Below are 16507 nucleotides of genomic sequence, written 5' to 3' on the forward strand. Positions count from 1 at the left end.
AAGCAGTTTCTTCAAATTTACATTCTCAATTATCTGAGTTTCCTCAAACAGTGCTTCCTGGCAGTAGAGAAATAATTTAAACTGAATCGGATTAAAACAAAAAGTATACACAAGCAAACAAACACAATCTGGAGGTTTGATGGGAATAGATCACATATAGTCATTGCATTATATAAGCCAGCTTTATGTATGCAGCTAACAGCCTGGCTCATGAATCAAAGTGTCATTCTGCAAACCAGCTGAATAGGAAAACTAAATTAAGAACTGAGGGGAGTTGAGCGTTTTTTCTATGGATAATAAAAATATAAGATACAGCACTTCACAGAAACCTATTAATATCAGGACTGGCTAATAGATTACATCTAAGGTAAAGCCAGACGTAATAACATCTAGAGGGAGAAGTAGAAAGAAAGGAATCAAGGTATCATTGTGAAACTGACATCAATAAGTAACCAGCAGGAAGATCAACAGGGTGAGAGGCTACAGAGAGAGATGAAAACTATGTCTCTATAACTTGTATATTAAATTAGGACTATTAAATGCTGATGCTAATTATAGTTCTGGCAGAAATTTTATTAAAAAGCATAAGATGGTTCAAATCTGACACCGTCCATTTAAAAGAAATCATTTTCACAGCTGTGGAAGATATGAATAACACAATTGCTTTTAATTTCCTTATAATTCTAATTGAGAACTGCATCATACTCTTCGGTAAAGCGGATGTCATCCTGCAGTTATCACAACAGTCAGCAATTTTCATTAGCATTGATTTAACTTTATTAAGACTATGTATATTAAAAAAAATTACAGGTGGCAAAAGTATGAAGGCTGCAATTCATTTTCTGGGTGCTGATTACATCAATAAATTGCTCACGGGGTTTATGGTACAGCCATCTGAACCCTGAAAGTAAATTGCTCACCATCTTGTGTTTACGGTAGCCCGAACAAAATAAAATTGATTTGTAATAAAATAAAAACTTTCATCTGTGACACTTTTTTTTTTTAAAACACATCACACACGTAGTTTGAGAATATTTAATGGTAAGCCAACTGAATAAAGAATTAACATGCTAAAAGTTATGTAGGTCCCACTGATGAGAGCAATCAGTTCCCCATTCAATGGCTTACAATCAGACACTCTCCTGACACTCAGCAAGGATGTAGATTAACTACAATCCTATCTTCTGCAATTAGCCATGCACAGCAGCAGGAAAGACAGCTCTTTTACATTCCTAAAAAAAACACTGGTAACCGTGGAGATATCCTATAGGCAGCTTGAGGACTATTTTGATAAGACAGTATTAATCCTACTTTTTTTTTAATTAATCTGCATTTCATTTTTAGCGTCTGCTTTAGCAAACTGTTAGTGCTTACAAAATGGAGATGACACAAAACAACACCACCCTTGGTTCAACTATCAATAACATACCACTCTTCTCATCAAAAGTCCACCTTTTTAAAGACCACAGTATTTAAGGTTTAGACTGGACGTGATTTCACTGACTTCTTGCCCAAACTTCCATGGTGCAGGTTCATTTTCAAAGGAGGCTTGTCAGGCGAGCTTTGCTGTGTCCGCATCTTCAGTTCATCCTGTTCTATATCAAGACTGTAGACGTCGAAATGGCAAAAAACCCATAAAAAACACTGTTCGTGGTTCCGTTTCCACAAATGACATGAGGACATTTATATCAAACATTTTTGTTAAAAGTATTGCCTTTAAAAAAAAAAGGACTCACTATGAAACCATCTTCCTGTCAAGACACAAACTGATAACACAAAAAAAAAACAGAACTGGCAATCTAATAGGTCACAGCAATGAAAATGCAGACCTGGAGTTCATGCTACTATGAAACAATAAATTAAAGCTTATTTTAATTACACATTTGCAACAGAATTCTGAAAATAATTCACAAATTCTTAAGTCTTAATTTCTGCAGGTTTAGGGAGGTGGGATACCTTTTGCTGGCTATCAATGGGTCACAACTTTTGCCTTCTTACGGAAAATCTATGCAACAAAATGCACCAGAAATTCCTGATTAAAATGTCAACATAAAACCTGATCAATAAGAATATTCCCTATGTTTTAGGTTTCAATAAAATGTTCAGCCCATGGCCAATGTTTCCCCAAGTCAATTATCTAGTTTAAGAATCCAATTCCTTTCCAAAAGAAATGTCTCCATTAAGCATTTCCTACTGTATTTGCTTGTGAATTATTAAATAGGCTGTGAGATCATCTACAAGAGTCGTGTTAAGGTGCAGCTAATAGCAACATAACCCAGATGCCATGATGGCTTAGGATACTTGACCTATGGCATTCCATAAAAGATGCAGTTTATACATTTACTCACTGCTGTTTGCTTTGGCTAAGTGCAAAGGCCAAGAGACAAAGTAATGCCCCGAAGCCAGATTCATGCACTTTCTAACAGCCAAATACATGATAGATGCCTGGGAGAAAGATGCTGCATAGACCTCCAAGCCCTCAGGACTGGCCCATGAGGCAGGGAGGACAGAGAATGGAATTGACAAAGTAAGCAAATTACTGAATGGTTCGCAGGATCAAGCTGTTTTACAAATATATTACCTGTACATCCTATTTCTTTAAATTTTCTCTTCACAAAAACAAGGATTGTGGTAAATCAACTTTTCATCCTAAAAGTATACCACTGTATTCTGCAGTGATTTCAAATGATGGGAAAGGAGATCATGGGATTAGAACTAAGCACAGTTCTGGAACATAGTCCAAGTTCCAACAGTGGGAGGGATCTGAAGTAAAGTTGAGTATTTCTCTATCCCACTGAATACAACTGGACAGTTGCAGACCAAGGTCCAACAAACATCACAATGTGAAATAATGGCACTTGCTGCCATTGCACAAAAACATTGATTCTAAAATACATCCCCAAACTTCAGAGCTCCATGATGTCAAGACAAACAAATATTTCTTTCTACTTTGGAGCTTTATTCCAACAAAGTTGATAAGCCTCAATTTTCAAATCAGTTTTACTACAAATGATATAATTGTTACATCTTACCTGGTCACGTTGTGGATATTGGTATGACAGAGAATGAGAAAGGTTGGAGGGTGGAAGGGGCAATGCTCAGGGGTACAGCTGCATTATCTTGGGACATGACGTTCATAGCTATGGCGAGCGCACACAAGAGGGAAATTGCTCTCATACAAAAGAAAGTGCACTGAGGCATAAGTATCTGCTAAAAAAAAACCTGAATATTCTCAGCAGGACACAGTCACAGGTGACTGAAGAAGAATCCAAGTCACTGAAGTGGCACCTACAGCTCACAGGAATTGGCTGTGTCAAAATTGGACAGCAACTCACTCAGGGCAGTATCTAAACTCTGACCAATCCTTCTGAATCCTGACAATGTGGTCGACATGGCCTGACAACTCAGTTCTATTTGCACTGAAATACCATCCTTTCTGCTTTGTCCCATTTTGACTGTGTGGACCTGGAGGTTGGGGTACCCTAAATTGGGAAAAATGACCTGTTGGTATCAGAGAATTGATGGGAAACTGGAATGAAATTCAATGCAGACAGGGTTGGGGGTGGGGTAGCTGATATTATACCACATTTCACCCATGAAGCTTGGACACCTTGCTTTAAGGGCTAATGCTGCCTGTCAACCTGTACAAATCTCTCTGTGCCACAGTTTGTACAAGTTTAAGCAAGATCAGGCTTTCAAAACTAAATTTGAAAAGAAAATAAAAATCACTGTCCACAAGCAGAACTTTCATAGGAGTTTTGCGCTGTGTGTTGAAGGCAGTGCTCCTGTAGATAGCTTAGCTCTGTAAACCTCTCACCACACCATGTGCACTTACACTGACTCTCTCTGGCGTGGACATTCTGGTGCTTTATCAGGTGTTCCTTCTGCTTAAAGCCCTTGTCACAAGTGATGCATTTAAAAGGTTTGTCCCCTGTATGAACGCGCCGATGCCGCTCCAGGTCTGAGGAATATTTGAACCTCTTTTCGCAGTCGCTACACTTCAGCGGCTTTTCCTTGGCAGGCCGACACTGGTGATCCACCAAATCTGAGGAACATGCAAAGCGTCGCTCGCAGGCATTACACTTGAATGGCCTCTCCTCCACATGGGTCGATTCATGGAGCTGCAAAGCTGAAACCCGCTTGTAAGCTTTCTGGCAGACAGTGCACTTGAAGGGTTTGCCCTCCACCCTGGCGCAGCGGTGACGTAAGAGCTCTGATGAGTCTTTGAAACCCTTCTGGCATCCTGTGCATTGGAAAACGCTCTCTCCAGTATGAATGTGCTGGTGGTACAGGAGGTGCGAGGATTCACTGAAGCCCTTGTCACAGACGGTGCATTTGTAGGGCTTGTCCCCAGTGTGGGTGCGCTGATGTCGCACCAGTGCATAAAGCTGCTTGAAGCTCATCTGGCAGGTCGTACACTTAAAAGGCCTCTCCCCTGAGTGAACACGTTGGTGGTGCTGAAGGTAGGAAGAGCGCTTGAAGCTCTTGTTGCATTGGCCGCACTTGTAGGGTCGCTCAGGCTCTGTCGTGCACTGGTGCTGTAGCAGTTCTCCAGGCTGCTTGAAGCCCACATGACAGATAACGCACTTGAACATGTCCTCGCCAGCATGGACACACATATGGCGCACCAGGTGCGAGCGGTGCTTGAAGCTCTTGTGGCAGACACCACAGTCGTAGGGCCTTTCGCCTGAATGGATGCGCTGGTGGTGTGCCAGGTGAGAGGATTGGCTGAAGGTCTTGTCGCATTGGTTGCATTTAAAGGGCCGCTCGCCGGTGTGCACCCTCTGGTGTCGCTGCAGCTCAGAGGCGTGGCGGAAAGACTTCTCACAAGCGGAGCACTTGAAGGGCTTCTCACCGTGAATGTACTGGTGTCGGACCAGCTGCGACGACTTTTTGAAGCCCTTCTGGCACACGCTGCATTTGAAGGGTTTCTCGGGTGCGTGGAACTGCTGGTGTGCCACCAGCTCTGAAGAGTCCTTGAACCTCTTCTTGCACACAGTGCACTCAAAGGGCTGATCCTCGATGTGAACCCGCTGGTGCAGGATAAGCTCCGATGACTGCTGGAAGTTCTCACCACAGATGGTACACTTGAAGGGGTTGTTCTCATTGTGGACATTCTGGTGCTGCACCAGTGCCAGCAACTGGGAGAAACCCATCTTACAGACATGGCAGATAAAGGGCTTCTCCTCCACTTGGCCACACTGGTGCTGCAACAAGTCGTTGGAATGGCTGAAGGTCTTCTGACACTGGGCGCACTGGTAGAAGCGGTTCATGTTGACAAAGCACGGGTGCTGCTGGAGCTCTGACAGCTGCGTGATCGTCTGGCCACACATGTTGCATTTCTGGGAGCTCTCAGCTGACACTGGCTGATGCTGTTGAAGGGCTCCATCAGTAGGAAACACAATCGCAAACTCAAGAGCACGCTCAGTGGTCTGGGGAATGCAGTTCTCCACCAAGGGTGGGGCAGCTGGGTGCTCCTCCCAACACTCTGTCATGTTGAATGGACTCACATTGGAAAACAATTACTTTCCAAGATGAAATCGTCAAAACAATGGACGCCTCTCACCAATTCCACACTGAGCAAAGAGCACTGGTCGAACTTATCTGTTGAAAAGAAAAAAATGAATTTATTTTACAAAACAAAATCCAATCTGTTCTTGTTGCATTTTTCCATGAGGCTGTGTTGAATACATCTACAAATCCATGAAAGGAGGGCATGTAAAAATGAGTGAAGTGCAACAGTTACAATACAGATAAAACACACTTTGGGAAGCAGATTGTCTCCTTCATTGCCACATATACAAGATCCTGGCAGCTGGACAGAGAAATTGGAGCAGTTAAAAAAAAAAATTAGGATAAAAAGGACATGAGGCTACGAAAGAAAAACTAGGAAAGAGAGCCCAAACTGAGTAAGGTGGGAAGAGACAAGAGGGGAAAATATGTATATGTGGGGTTAGTGAAGAAGGAGGCACTTGATGGATACTGAAACAAGTGTAGATGGTCCATTTGCAAAGCATAAGCACAAATGGGCCATTTTGTCCTGCTAGTCGATAAGATCATAGCAGATCTGATTGTGGCCTCAATTTTACTTTCCTGTCTACAGCCATCACCAACCCCATCAATGATGCCTGTTGATTCAAAAATCTAATTCAGCCTTGAACATATTCAATGTCGAAATCTCTGGTGAAGAGAATTTCACAGACTAATGACCTGCAGTGAAAAGAATTTTCATTTCCATCTTAACTGGGGAGCTCTTATTTTTAAACCATATCCCCAGTTCTCGATTACATGCTCTGAGAAGAATCATCCTCTTAACATTTATCCTGTCAAGTTTCCTCAGAAGTTGGTGTTTCAATAAGATCACTGCTCATTCTTCTGAGCTCCTGGAAAAACCTGTCTGGTCATGACTGATGGATTGTCACAGCGTAATGTCCCTCAGTAAATTGTGTGTTTTTACCTCAGGCCCACATCCATTAACAAAAAAATCCCCACTGCCAGCTTAAATTCAGTTTGAATCAGGAATCTGATTTTTAAAGCAACGGTGTCTCATTCATTCAACAAAAAGTTAACAACTGGTCCAGAAACTACACTAGAAATATGCAATAAATCAATGTTTTTGCAGTCTTATTTCAATTTTTTAACAGTATAGAATGTTAGTGATACTAAATCAAGCACATCCGAGTGAATATTGTACAGATCCAGTTTTATCCATTGCTTACTGAATCATTGTCAGGGTGAAAGGGTGACAGACTGTCCTATACCCTTCAGCACCCCTTGTCCACCAACCTGACAATATAGCACTAAGAGATAACAAGGTGTAGAGCTGGATGAACACAGCAGGCCAAGCAGCATCAGAGGAGCAGGAAAGCTGACGTTTCAGGTCTAGACCCTTCTTCAGAAATTAAGTTTTACCATCTGGTATAGTAGAGGGACGTTGGCCGTACAATACATAACAAGACTGTATTCGCATTCCACAACTCCACAGAGCAACATGCTGGGAGTAATAGTTGTAATATTTAAAAACACTGTGATTGCAGTGCAGTGTAGATAGTGAAGAGATGTTCCATTGCAGCAAGCACAACGTTAGTTGGCATTCATTCCAGGATACAGCTATGACTTTGCATAATCCAGAAAACCTTACAGGCCAGTCACATAAGGAGAGTTATCATAATGGTTAAAATCCAGTCAGATCCTTGATCCAAACACACTCAAAGGCAGCCAATTGCACTACTTCCTTTGAATGTAGTTTATGAGGCCACAAGGTTAACAAATCCAATTTAAATTGATAACAGTCACATGACAGTTTGATAAAGGATAGACAGTGAAATCACAAATCAATGATATTCAATATAGTAACACAATCACCACAGGCATGGCATTAAGATCAACAGGAAAACAAGAACTCAGCAAGAGGGCACATTGAACAATAATGTCAACTGACTCCAGTTATCCACCTGTTCCTATTATATGCAATTCCTCAGTGGCGTGTAGGAGGGGTCTCATTATATCATCATTTTAATATGATAACATTAACTAAAAGGAATAACGATTTCAAGAAATTGCAATAATAAAGGTGTTACCAACACTATTCAACCAATGGGGTCATAGGTCAAAGATTTAATTACTAGTTAGGTTAGTTTAACCTTGTTTATCTTACTGGTTTGGTTACATTTGGAACATTTTGACATCCTACATTCAAAGGAGTATGCAGGTTTTGAAAAGCACTGAGGAAAAATGGGAATATATTGGTACCGGGACTTAGTCCTTGAAGGCCGACTGTATGCATTGAATGTATTTCAAAGAACAAAAAATGAACGAAGATGAGACTGTGTTCTTTAAAATACGAAGAATGGATGAGTAAAAGCTTGAAAATCTGGTGCAGACAGTTCTGTATGTGGTATAGTTCAGTAAGTCCCTACTGAAATAACTCCATTTAAAGTACAGCGAAAAATTAAGAAAATGGGATGTTGGCTCTTCTACTGGTCAGAAACATTAAGCAAACAACAACTGCACTGCAGGCATCTCAAAGAAAGGATTGATTAAGATCAACTTCATGAGTATGGCATATAGGCTACTCTGCTGCTGCCTCCGTGGATTTTGGAGGAGATAATCATTTCCTGATTAAGTCCTGGAACTTAAAGCACAGAAAAATGGGTGAAAACGCCCTTACATAATTGAGACTTCAATTTCAAACTCACTGTTGTATTAGCATCAGATCTATTGGCTTACACAGAGTCTCCCCAATTACATATTAATACCAATGAGCCATGGGAAAACATATTTTAAGCCAATATCTATTAATGCTCCATTAGTGTAAAAGATTGGAATCTGATTGTACTGTTGCATGTTTTTCCAGTTAAGAGGTTGCAGTGTGAAACTTTTACATCCCTGGTGTAAAATCTCACAAAGGCTAAAGTGCCCATGGTCAGCTGCTTTAGAAGTTTACCTCTGTTACTAACAACACTAGAGTGTATCTGATTCCTGGCTTGTTAACAAGAGCCATTCTGAATCCAGAAAGAAAACACAAAAATCTACTTTTTGGAAGTACTTCCTTTTACATTAAGGATGTGAGCAACACTGGCAAAAACAAATTCATTGCCCAACTGCAATTGCCTTGAGGATCTACTTACAGCAATGATTTTAAGATTAACAGTCTGTGGATTAGAATTAGGTGGGCCAGACCAAGTAAGGGTGCTCAGTCCTAAAGGACGTTAATAGATGACTTGAGTTTCCAACAATTTCTTAGCAGTTTCATTTACAATACAAAACCACAAACACTCAGATTCCTTACAATCCATGTTTTGGTCTGCAAGGTGACATTTAAACTGGTGGTTGTTTGGGTTGCTCGTGCAGCATTGTTACCACTGTACTACTGTCATCTTTGCCAACTTGGGTGTTGATTTATATCAATAAAATTATTCTGAGAGTTAGATTGTGTGTATCTTAGAGCTGTAGGGAGTGAGGTCTTCTGAACTGCTCTGACTACAAACCATTTATTACTAGTACTTTGTTTTCTAAAATTCAATTTGCCGATTAAACAAGATCTAATGTGATGCACAGCCTCCTGCTGGGAGGAAGCCTGGATTACATCACTTTGGTTTATAGGAGTTGTGAGGAAGGAAGTGAAGTGAAAGTTTCTAATTCTGGTCCAAAGGGTTTCATTTCAAATGGGATTTTGTGTTAATATATCTCCCATAGACTACTTAGTTCTGCCACAAATTAAGATACCTTATTTTTTGGCTCTAACTTCAATGTTACAACATATTTCTGTCTATCAGTTCAACCCTTTAAGCAGGAAGAGAGATATTTGTAATTATTCACTGGTCACAAAGCAGTTATGAAAGCCAGCTAGAAGATATTGAGTCAAATAAGTTAACCAGCAGTTCCTGCTTCAATTAGCTGCTGCTGAACCAAAACTGATATGCACCTTCCCATGACTGTAAGCAAACGCAAGTCAGAGAACCCCAGTTTGCTACAGCTTTTGACAAGGAATTGAACAGTGGGATTAGCAGCAGGAACAAAGTTGTGTCCCAATTTTGAATAATGGAAGCCAAGCACAGTGAGGGAACCATCAGACACAGGGGCTGACACTTGGGTGAGGATGTTTACCACTTCTGTATTTGCCAGCGCATGATTTTCCTGTCAGTTGAAACAAACAGAATAGACAACTGTGAGGAGGTGAAGTAGATAATTCAGGTCACACAGTGAACACTTCCCACCTGTTGATGCCTCAAACAAGGTTTTAATTTAAATAAACACAATTAAAAATATAACCACTAAACTGAGACATAAAAGTCTTTTTCATTGTTGGATACAGGGCTTAACATTATACACAAAAATGTTTGCTTCAAACAGCATTATATACAGTATTTATCTCTGTAACCACAACTTTAAAAATATAGGGCCATTTTTCCAGAGTTCCTTGGACAGAGGATTTCTGTGTTTTTCTCAAGTACACACAAAAAATCTCAATGCTGGTAAGGATTGCAGATAACTGGCTGTGAAATAATAAATGACTAAACATAAAGGAATAGGGTAGCAGTGCTTAGCCGCCAGAGACTGAAAGCCAATCGTGCACAAAGGTGGAGGTAAAATAGTCGAAATGCTGAAGTTCGATCAGCAGTAAATTACAAATGTGTTAGCGGTTGAAGGCAATAAGACCATAAGACATAGGTGCAGAAATTAGGCCATTCAGCCCATCATATCTGCTCCACGATTCAATCATAGCTGATAAGTTGCTCAACCCCATTCTCCCACTTTCTTCCCATAACCCTTGACAATCAAGAACCTATCTATCTCCATCTTAAATATACTCAATGACCTGGCCTCCTCAGCCTTCTGTGGCAGCGAATTCCACAGACTGACCACTCTCTGGCTGAAGAAGTTTCTCCTTATCTTCATTCTAAAAGGTCTTCCCCTTTAGTCTAAGGCTGTGCCCTCAGGTCCTAGTCTCTCCTACCAATGGAAACATCTTCCCAACATCCACTCTGTCTAGGCCATTCAGTATTCTGTTCCCCCCCATCCTTCTAAACTCCATTGAGTACAGACCCAGAGACCTCAAACATTCCTCATATGTTAAGCTTTTCATTCCTTGGACCATTCTCATGAACCTCCTCTGAACCGGCTCCAGGACCAGGAAATCTTTCCTGAGATATGGGGCCCATAGCTGCGCACAATACTCCAAATGTAGCACAACATTCCAAATACTGAACAGCTACTAGTGATTGAGCTTAATAAAAGGATGGGGCAACAGCATGCAAAACTAGCAGGGATTGAGGGGTGATGGGAGAAGAGAGGTCAGGAACTGAAGGGCAATAGTATGCAGTGATGCTATGGATCAAGGGGCACTACAAGGCAGAAATACCAAACACGGAGAAGCAACAGTGCAGAGAGACTGGGTGCAACAGCATGAAAAGGTGCAACGGTGCACAGCAGTGCCAGGGATTGGGGACTGTAATGCCGATCATCATAGAGCAATAATAATGGGCAGGGATCAAGGGGCGCCAGCGTTTAGCCAGGTCAGTCTCGGGTACACTCTGGGCACATGGGTCTCAGGTTACACCGAGGCAGCTGCTGGCACATGGCCTGCAGTGCGGAGCAGTTATGGCGGCGCCGGCCCGCTCCCAATGGGCGGTCCCCCTGGCAATCGGCTACACCTCAGCCGTGTAAGCCCAGCAGCCGGCCCGGGCAGCGCCGTCTCCGCCAGGCCCGGGACAATGGCCTCTACCTCCTGCCGGCCGAGAGCGCCGGTTCTCCCCATTCCCCTTCCTCCTCCCGTCCCCGCTACTAAACCCATCGGCCTCGTCACTCGAGTCCCTGGCCCCGAGAACCCTCCGGTACCTGCTGGGGGAACGTGAGGAGAAGATCAGGCTCCGAGCGCCGCCCAGGCCCCGGCCTTTCGCCCCCACCCCCGAGCCGCGGCCTTTCCTGACTCTCTCTCTTCCTCGGTCTCGGGGTTGGAAGGCTCTCACGGTTGTCCGGGACGCCGCTTCAAGGTGTCAGTCGAGCCGCTGAATACTCCTGTTCGCACCGGCTCCTCGGCTCCGCTCCAGCGCGGCCCGGTCCGGTCCTCCTCGGCTCGGCCCGCGTAAACAGGAAGCCAAGAGAGGCCGCGGAGTTTCCTGTCACTGCTGCCGGCTCTCTGCTGCCCCCGGCGGATCCCGCTTGAACAGCCAGTGCCGGCTCCCGGGACAAGTCTTCCCAGTCCCGCGGCACCAGGATGAACCCTCACTAACTCCACCCCGAGCGCACTCCTGTCCACATTCATTCATTCCAATCCTAAATCTTAGCCTTTAATTCTCAACTCCTAGTCTTTACTCCAGCTTTAAATCGAACTCTCTATTCTTTTTCCCGAAATTCCCACCTTAACCCGAATTTTAAATTCAACTGTTCCATTATATTCCTCATTCCAATCTCACTTTTAAATCTAGTTCCTCTCCGACTTCGAACTGTAAATTTTGAATCCATATTTTCACCCCACCTTGTGTTTTTTTTTCGCGAAGGCGATTCTAAACAGTTGTACAGTTTGCCATTTCACTGTTGTAAATAATTGAGACTTGTCTTTTGCATTCACAAGCTGGGCTTTCCGTGTACGAAAATCGGGATGTGAGTGGAATCTCGTCCTTCAGGTAGATTTTATTTTTTTACACAATTGAACTTTATTGACAAACTGTTGCAAACCTGTTAGACCGATGTTTAGATACCTACTTAGGCCAGCTCACGCAGGAGTGTAATGCATATTAATACCCAGGCTCAGATTTCAAGGACAACAGACAACTGTGGTTGTAAATTCCAGCTACACGCTTGAACTGATTTTAGCTGCTGTGTCCCTTATTGACCACCACCAAACACCACTTGATGTAGCAAAAATGCAGAGGTTTTATCTGATCGATTTGTAGTGGCATCTCTTAGTTCTGTTCAAGGCATTACAGTTAGAAACATAAAATATAGGAGCAGGAGGCGGCCATTCGGCCCTTCAAGCCTGCTCTGCCATTCATCATCGTCATGGCTGATCTTCCAACTCAATAGCCTAATAAGAACCAAAAGAACTGCGGATGCTGTAAATCAGGAACAAAAGCAGAAGTTGCTGGAACAGCTCAGCAGGTCTGGCAGCATCTGTGAAGAAAAAATCGGAGTTAATGTTTCGGGTCCGGTGACCCTATCTCAATAGCCTAATCCTGCTTTCTCCTCATAACCTTTGATCCCATTCGCTCCAAGTGCTCTATCTGGCTACTTCTTGAATACACTCAATGTTTTGGCATCAACTACTTCCTGTGGTAATGAATTCCACAGGTTCACCATTCTTTGGGTGAAGAAATGTCTCCTCATCTCTGGCCTAAATCATCTACCCCAAATCCTCAGACTGTGACCCCTGGTTCGGGACACACCCACCATCAGGAAGATCCTCCCTACACCTACACTAGTTCTGTTAGAATTTTATAAGTCTCTATGAGATCCCCCCTCATTTGTCTGTACTCCAGCGAAAACAATCCTAACCTAGTCAATCTCTCCTCATACGTCAGTCCCGCCATCCCTGGAATCAGCCTGCTAAATCTTCGCTGCACTCCCTTGAGAGCAAAAGCATCCTTCCTCTGAAAAGGCGACCAAAACTGCATACAATATTCTAGGTGTGGCCTCACCAAGGCCCTGTGTAACTGCAAAAACACATTCCTGCTCTTGTACTCAAAACCTCTCGCAATGAAGGCCAACATACCATTTGCCTTCTTTACCACCTGCTGCACCTACATGCTTACCTTCAGCGACTGGTGCACAAGGACACCCAGGTCCCACTGCACAATCCCCTGTTCCAATTTACAGCCATTCAGGTAGTAATCTGCCTTCTTGTTTTTGGTTCCAAAGTGAATACCCTCACATTTAACCAAATTATACTGCATCTGCCATTGATTTGCCTACTCACCCAAGCTGTCGAGATCATGCTGAAGGATCTCTGCATCCTCGTCACAGTTCACTCTCCCAACCAACTTGGTATCATTTGCAAACTTAGAGATGTACATTTTGTTCCTCTATCCAAATCATTAATACATATTTTGAACGGTTGGAGTCCCAGCACCAATCCTTATGGCACCCTACTAGTTACTGCCTGCCAATTTGAAAAGGACCCATTACTTCCTACTCTTTGTTTCCTCTCTGCCGACCAGTTTCTCAATACACTTTTCCAATCCCATGCGCTTTAATCTTGCACAATAATCTCTTATGCGGGATTTTGTCAAATGCTTTATGGAAGTCCAAATACACCACATTACACTGGCTCCCCCTTGTCAACTCTACTAGTTACATCTTAATAGAATTCCAACAGATTTGTCAAAATCTTCCTAAATCCTTCATAAATCCATGTTGACTCTGTCTGATCCTGCCTCTGCTTTCTAAATGCTCTGCAATAAAGATCTTGATAATGGATTTAATAATGAACTCCGGTGTTCCAAAGTTTCTTTCATCAATTGCCCTGATTAGAATTAGATTTAGGTTTATTGTCCGATGTACTCAAGTACAGGGATACATGAGTACAGTGAAAAATGTACAAAGTCGCCGTTTCCAGTGTCATCTCGGGTACAAAGATACCTAGGTACAAAAACTTAGGTATAAATTAGAAAAATGAAGAAATTAAATTAAAAGATGAACGTTACAGTTCTTACAAAGCTAGGTACAAAGATGCCTAGGTACAAAATGTTAGGCATAAATTAGAAAAATAGAGAAATAAAGGTAAAAGTTCAGTGTTACAGTCCTAAAGTTTTAAAGCAGGGAGTCCGTGCTGGGCTTCATCTTGAGGCCAGGAGTCCATGAGTCCACGCTGGGCTTCCTCAAGGCCAGGAGTCCATCGAGTCCATGTGGGGAATGGAGGTAAATAGCGAGAAAACAAAGAAAGAAGAAAAAAAGCAGAAAGAGGAAAAGAAGAAGAAAAGAAATGGATGGAGTGGACGAGCTCTAGCTTAGGAATCCTACTCCGCTGCCATCTTGTAACGTTAGTTATCCCTCAAGCAATATCACAGAGGTGATCACAGACCAGTTGGACATTCATTAAGTGGAAGCTTCTTCTGTTCAGAAATCTGGCTGGCTGGTCTGTTATTGTCTCGATGAAATTGTCGGTACATTTGATCTCTCAATTTTTGAACATTATCCATCCTAACTCCCTGTCACATGCCCAATAGCAGAGGTTTTCTGGGCTTTTGCCTGCACCTCTCAATTTAACTGCTGCTCCAAAGACATAAAAATTCCACACTGGGTCAACGATCAATCACTTGGAGGTGTGCAGGAGCATACTGCAACATTTGGTAGTCCCTCTCAGGTTGCTAGTTTCGCACTCCCTTTAAAGAGAAAACAGTGGAGTTGGCTGTTGAAGAGCAGGACCACTCATGGAGATGGGGAGTCACCAATGAGCAGTCAATCTGGTAAAATTCATTGTGCTGTACTGCTCTCAGATACCACTAGAAGGAACTCATTCTTCTTTTGCACAAGGTTTTAACCATTTTCTCCAACTAATTCCCTCTCCTCTCTCAAGCAAGTACTAGTGGCACCCATTAGCACCGGAGTCCCTCAGCTCAACCTCTGAGGAGGAAACCAGTGAAGTCTCAGAGGACACACTGACGATGTGTTCACCTGCACCTTCCACCAGCTCAGCAACTTTAACCTCAGTTGGTGCACTGAGTTGATTCAATACATCACTGACACATCTTTACAGCTGACAATAAGCCATATAGTTCAGCGATGTTGGAGTGGGACATCCTTAATCAGTGCCTGTTCTGTCTTTTAGAAGGTTGAAGAAGATGACAGCAAGGCCTATAGGCATAGGGTCTCCTCCTTGGTAAGGTACTCACTTGCTGCCTCTCCCTCTGGAGGCTGTGCAGGAGCTGCTGGAGGTTTCTGGAGATGTCATAATCACTGCCTCCTTCTGTGTTGTCTTCGGTGAATCATCAAGGCTACAATTACTCCAGCGGCAGCATTTTCCATGAGACCTTTGTGAGCAGGTCATCTTGGGGAATATCAGAAAAACAAGGCAATTTAATTGAAGAACTATTGAACCTTCACATCCATCATAAAGAAGCTTCATGTTATGTTGTCATATAATGTGGTATGGAGACTTACAAGGATGATAATTGTAGTGCCTTAATAACTACATTCCCTTTAAGTTTTTATCTTCTGCACAGACCTCCATGGTCCAGGCACAGACTTCTGGAACTGGAAGTCAATGTTGGGAATGGTGTGACTGTGTGGCTGCACAGCTTAGAGGGAACATCACTCCATTAGGATCTCTGAGGTATGTGACCTTATGCAATTGTACTGTGCACAAACAAAATGTTTAAATTACATAGTGAATAGAATTCTTCCAGTAACCCACTGTATGAACTCCCTTACACATCACAGCCCATGTATTTGTATACTTACAGCTCAGTGAGAGAATCTAGCAGTTACCATGTATTGTCCTCCAGAACATGCTCTTGAATGTGGTTGGCAAGTGGGAACTTCTAAATTCTTTTAAGTTTCTTGTTTTTATTGCACACATTTAGCTTACATGATAAGGAGGAAATTAGTGTGCACTCATTATTTCTTGAGGCATTAATTTGAAATTTGCATTCTTGGATAATGAATGACTTGCTAATAAAGTGCAAAGTGAAGGGTGCTGGTGGAATCATTAGTGATGTTACGGGACTAGTGATGCTGACCTCCAATCTAATGTTTTGGCCCTCTTGTAGTGCAGTGGAAGTGTCCCTGTCCCTTGGACTGGGATGCACAAATTCAAGTCCCACCTGCTCCAGAGGTGTGTAATAACATCTCTGAACAGGTTGGTTAGAAAATAGATTTTAAAAAATTAAAGTGCAAACTGGGTGCAGATTGTATGGGCTTTATTTAATCAGTGTAGACATAATTGCTGCAAATGCAGCTAGGAGGAGCTCAAAACTGAAGCTGTTTTTACAGCTGTCTGAGCAAAAAACAGTAACTTAACCCACCTGGTTTGCATGCAATTGTACTTTTGTTGTGAAGTCGTTGTACA

The 16507-nt window shown here is 42.6% G+C and overlaps 1 protein-coding gene and 1 long non-coding RNA gene across 3 annotated transcripts; one reads left to right on the forward strand and one right to left on the reverse strand.

Moving 5' to 3' along the window:
• Positions 1-552: 552 nt before the first annotated feature.
• On the reverse strand, positions 553-11719 carry LOC109910953 (zinc finger protein 319). 2 transcript variants are annotated; one of them, XM_048593286.1, is made up of 3 exons: positions 11341-11719; positions 3836-5604; positions 553-1606 (listed from the first exon to the last, which is right to left on the reverse strand). In XM_048593286.1, exons 2-3 carry the CDS (start codon positions 5493-5495, stop codon positions 1596-1598), a joined length of 1671 nt encoding a protein of 556 aa, XP_048449243.1. In that variant the 5' UTR covers positions 5496-5604; positions 11341-11719; the 3' UTR covers positions 553-1595. The 2 variants fall into 2 exon arrangements, with proteins under 2 accessions (XP_048449243.1, XP_020365798.2); XM_020510209.2 differs by having other exon boundaries at positions 553-5604; positions 11341-11661.
• On the forward strand, positions 10905-15772 carry LOC125481564. Its single transcript, XR_007261380.1, has 3 exons — positions 10905-11018; positions 12077-12128; positions 15663-15772. It is a non-coding gene; the product is annotated as an uncharacterized LOC125481564 (long non-coding RNA).
• The last annotated feature ends 735 nt before the right edge of the window (positions 15773-16507 follow it).

Source organism: Rhincodon typus, unplaced genomic scaffold (genome assembly GCF_021869965.1).
Source record: "Rhincodon typus isolate 14 unplaced genomic scaffold, sRhiTyp1.1 hic_rhity00002611, whole genome shotgun sequence".
Taxonomy (NCBI): domain Eukaryota; kingdom Metazoa; phylum Chordata; class Chondrichthyes; order Orectolobiformes; family Rhincodontidae; genus Rhincodon; species Rhincodon typus.